This window comes from Cibotium barometz, chromosome 21, assembly GCF_041138505.1.
Source record: "Cibotium barometz isolate CiBa-2024 chromosome 21, ASM4113850v1, whole genome shotgun sequence".
In the NCBI taxonomy this organism is placed as follows: Eukaryota; Viridiplantae; Streptophyta; class Polypodiopsida; order Cyatheales; family Cibotiaceae; genus Cibotium; species Cibotium barometz.
Window position 1 is genome coordinate 5,323,544 of NC_141066.1, and position 4,033 is coordinate 5,327,576.

General features: G+C 45.0%; 1 protein-coding gene across 4 annotated transcripts; it reads left to right on the forward strand.

Annotated features, from left to right (window-relative positions):
- The first annotated feature begins 240 nt into the window (after nucleotides 1-240).
- On the forward strand, nucleotides 241-3,586 carry LOC147626774 (putative apyrase 7). 4 transcript variants are annotated; one of them, XM_086815330.1, is made up of 4 exons: nucleotides 246-436; nucleotides 869-1,612; nucleotides 1,712-2,989; nucleotides 3,102-3,586. In XM_086815330.1, exons 2-4 carry the CDS (start codon nucleotides 949-951, stop codon nucleotides 3,314-3,316), a joined length of 2,157 nt encoding a protein of 718 aa, XP_086671456.1. In that variant the 5' UTR covers nucleotides 246-436; nucleotides 869-948; the 3' UTR covers nucleotides 3,317-3,586. The 4 variants fall into 4 exon arrangements, with proteins under 4 accessions (XP_086671455.1, XP_086671456.1, XP_086671453.1 ...); XM_086815328.1 differs by having other exon boundaries at nucleotides 372-503; XM_086815329.1 differs by having other exon boundaries at nucleotides 241-436; nucleotides 869-2,989.
- Nucleotides 3,587-4,033: the final 447 nt, after the last annotated feature.

Here is a 4,033-nt window from a genome sequence, read left to right on the forward strand (position 1 = left end):
TCACTTAACCTCAGCCCACCAACTCTATGGCATATCCTAGACCATCCACATGGTAGCAGCTTCACCACCGACTTGGGTGAGGCCAGGATGCGGTCATCACTCCTTTGGCAAGGAGCATCCAGGTGTGACAAAGTAGTGAGGACGCAATGGATGATCTAGCGTACCCACAATGAGAAGTTGTATTTGCGGTTCAAAGACAAGACCCAAACAATAAATGCTTTGGCAAGGCCCCAGCTATAAGCCCTTATTGAAAAAAAAAGGGGCAGGAAGGGTTGAGTTGGTGTAGGTAGAACAGCACTCGGCTTCATACCCGACCCCCGACGTCATTATTTATTACGGCAGCTCCAACGAAAATTTGAGCTGCGGGCGATGCCTATAAAATGATCGCTGCAAGAGCAAAAGCCGACCCGATCATCCTCGGCATTGGTCCCCGCAGGTTGATTTCTTCCCTCAGATCTGGATGCTGTCTGCGTTTGTTGAGCCGGTTTTCTCTTGCCGATCTGGTGCTTAAACCGTTTTGTTTTTTGTTTTTTTTTTTTGACGTTTTGTGTACTGTATGCGTTGCATTTTGATGGATTCATGATAAGTAGAGGCTTATGGCTTCTCATTCGTAGATGAAATCCATCATAAGTCCTGGAACCGTTTGGATGCTGTGTAAAATGCTGATTTAGCATGTGCATACAGTCACATATGTGAACATAGACATATACATACACGTGAACATATGTATGCCATCTTTGTCTCACTATGCATACATATACGCATGAATGTATGGGTGTATATACCTATGAATGTATACATGTTGTATAATAGTTCTAGTGCTATGTTTGTCTGAGTAGACCACCCTTATGGTTTTCTCTTTTTGTAGGTCATGGGCTTGCAACGTTCAAGCTCCTTAATCAAAACAGTAGGGGCTTTCAACAAAGATTTTGGGTCCTGGCATGTAGTATGGCTTTTAGAAGCATTGCAGCAGTAGCTGCTGCAGCGTTGAACCCATTTTCTTCCTCATCACGCATGGGATCATCAGTGTCTTCTACCAATTTTCCTTCTCTTGGAATTGTAAGGGCAGATTACACCCATGAAAATGCCATACAGCCATCAATTTCCCTGCAAGATCTCACCTCCTTTGGAAAGGTGAATGCCGAGGAGGATGCTTCTGTGGTCAATATAAGTGGGGTTGTGGATGAGGTAAAGCCTTTAGTTTACCACACTCAGAGGGATGGTTCAGTCCATAACCTTAAAGGTTTAAAAAGCAGTGCGGTAAGGCCAAAATGCTGGTGCAAGGTGGCAGCAGCAGTGGCAGTGGCATGCCTTTTTGTCTTTCTCGTTTACTTTGGTTACCATTGGTGGAGGCTACATTGGAAGCCAGAGATGTTACAATACTCAATAATTTTGGACTGTGGGAGCACCAGTACTCGTGTTCAGGTGTATGCATGGGCTTACAGGGATTTCTCGGGTCTGGACCAATCACCAGTTGTGATTCATCCAACCTTTCAACAACATGCATCGGTATCTTTTCCAGGCAGAAAAGGGGGGCACAGAAAAGAAACCCGAGCCTATCATCGAATGGAGACTGAACCTGGTTTACAAAAGCTCTTGAGTAATGAGTCAGGTGTTAGAGCTGCACTTGAACCCTTATTGCGATGGGCAGAAACACAAATCCCTCAATCTGACCACAGAAATACTCCCCTCTTTCTGTTGGCAACTGCAGGTATGCGGCAACTGGCCAATGATGACGCGGAGTGGCTCCTTGACAGAGCTTGGGCCATATTAAACAAGTCTCGATTCATGTGCAGCAGGAGCTGGGTGAAGGTCATCTCTGGTGTTGAAGAAGCATACTATGGATGGGTTGCCTTGAATTATAAGTTTGGCCGGCTAGGTCAAATGCCTCGGCAATCAACTTTTGGCGCTCTCGACCTGGGAGGTTCTTCTTTGCAAGTGACTTTTGAGTCAGAAGAGGTTCATCACAAGGAATATGGGACAAATTTAAGTGTTGGCTCTGCTGAGTACCATCTCTATGCGTTTTCCCATGCAGGTTTAGGTCTCAATGATGCCTTCGACAAATCAGTGGGACTGCTCTGGAGCTATATGCAGGAAAGCAATGCTGATGTAGCCTTGCGAAGCCAAGAACTGCAGCATCCGTGCTTGCATGCAGGTTTTCGAGGGCAATACAAGTGCTCTCATTGTGCCATCCAATCATCTTCAGCTGCTGTTCCTGATGCAATACTGAAGAAGGGGTCTATTGATGGTGTACACTCAGAATTTACCTTAGTTGGGAAGCCAGATTGGGATTCTTGTGAAGTTCTTGTTCGTGATATTGTCAATACTTCCAGGTTTTCTCTGCTACCTCAAGCTGTGGATTGTATTGAGCCTCCTTGTGCACTTGGAAGGCATCAACCGATTCCTCGAGGAAAGTTCTATGCATTATCAGGATTTTTTGTTGTCTACAATTTCTTTGGTCTTCAGCCTGATGCTGGTTTTAAGAAATTGCTTGACCAGGGGAAAGCTTTCTGTGAGAAGCCCTGGAAAAAGGCCCTGGATAGTGTTGTGGCTCAACCCCTTGTGGAGCATTATTGTTTTCGGGCACCCTATGTAGTTACATTACTCCAGAATGGGTTGCATCTCAAGGAGGACCAAATCACAGTAGGATCTGGTGACATGACTTGGACTCTTGGTGCAGCCTTACTGGAAGCTGGGGCATTTACCTCAACTAGGGTGAGACGTGTTGTCATAAGAAACAGTGGCTTCCAAAATTCCTTGGGAGGTCTGCTGACACAGGATACAGGCATTCTTTCAGTTTTTCTTTTGGTCATGATGGTGCTAGTACTCTTTGCCGTGACATATTTCCATAATTGCTTTTCATTTTTTGGCCGCAAACCTCACTCACCTCTCTTTACTCAACCGAGTCTGGGCACTTCCCGACTTTCTTCCATCTTTCTTACTCTTATCCGCCTTGGATCTAGCAAGGTGGACAACTCAATTCAAAAAGGTGAGAACTATACTTCTGTGGTCAAAATGTTGTGTTTTTTTCATCATCCATTTATAAGTGGTCTGAGTCTCCAAAAACTAATCTACTGTAGTAATGGCTGATGCTTGTGCAGGAGATGGAAGATATAAGACACCTCACAGTCCTGCACCATTGGGAGCTCTGCAAGATCAAGCCCAATCACGGTTTGGCTCTCTAGCTACAGCTACTGGAAAAACTGTGTTGGAGTTGACTGATTTGCAGCTAGCAGTTGCTGGACCATACAAAGGGTCTCAGCTGTCAAGCAGACGGACACAGTCCAGAGATGATTTGATTAAGTACTGCACGTGACTTTCCATGTTTTAACATTTCAATGACAACTGTGTACAAAATTGTTTTCACTCAAGCTCAAGTGTGACAAAAGTAAGATGCCAGCCCATTAAGATGAGTCTTTCTAACTGGAATGTCCATACTTTCCTACTTGGAATTCCCTGTAATTTTTGCCCCATCTTGAGATGTGCCGGTCGACAGATATGTTGAGGTTGTGCATGTGCAGACCACCATTTATCTCTGCTTTGAGATGAAGTGATTATTTGGGACTCACGACTTCTATCCAAACTTGTTGTTGAAGCATCTGGCTACTTACCTACTTGGAATTCCCTGTAACTGGAATGTCCAGAAAACATCCACTTATCTCCTGTGGAGGTCCTCGTGGCTCATCACTTGATCACTCCATCCAAAGCACCCTCAAGCTAAGAGGCTAGACGAATAGCATGACCATACTCTATGCCCAAACCCCGGCATCCCATACTGCTGGAGTCCACGCATCAAGGTTTGTGGCTACTTACCTACTGGGAATTCCCTGTAACTGGAATGTCCATACTTACCTACTGGAAATTCCCTGTAATTTTTGCCCCATCTTGAGACATGCCCGTCGACAGATATATTGAGGTTGTGCATGTGCACACCACCATTTATCTCTGCTTTGAGATGAAGTGATTCTTTGGGACTCAAGACATCTAGCCAAACTTCTTGTTGAAGCATCCACTTATCTCCTGCGGAGGTCCT

Coding starts and splice junctions, on each gene's coding strand:
- LOC147626774 (XM_086815327.1), top strand. CDS start 461: ATGCTGTCTGCGTTTGTTGAGCCGGTTTTCTCTTGCCGATCTG. Junction 504..868: donor GGTTTTCTCTTGCCGATCTG/GTGCTTAAACCG, acceptor CTCTTTTTGTAG/GTCATGGGCTTGCAACGTTC. Junction 2,990..3,101: donor GGACAACTCAATTCAAAAAG/GTGAGAACTATA, acceptor ATGCTTGTGCAG/GAGATGGAAGATATAAGACA.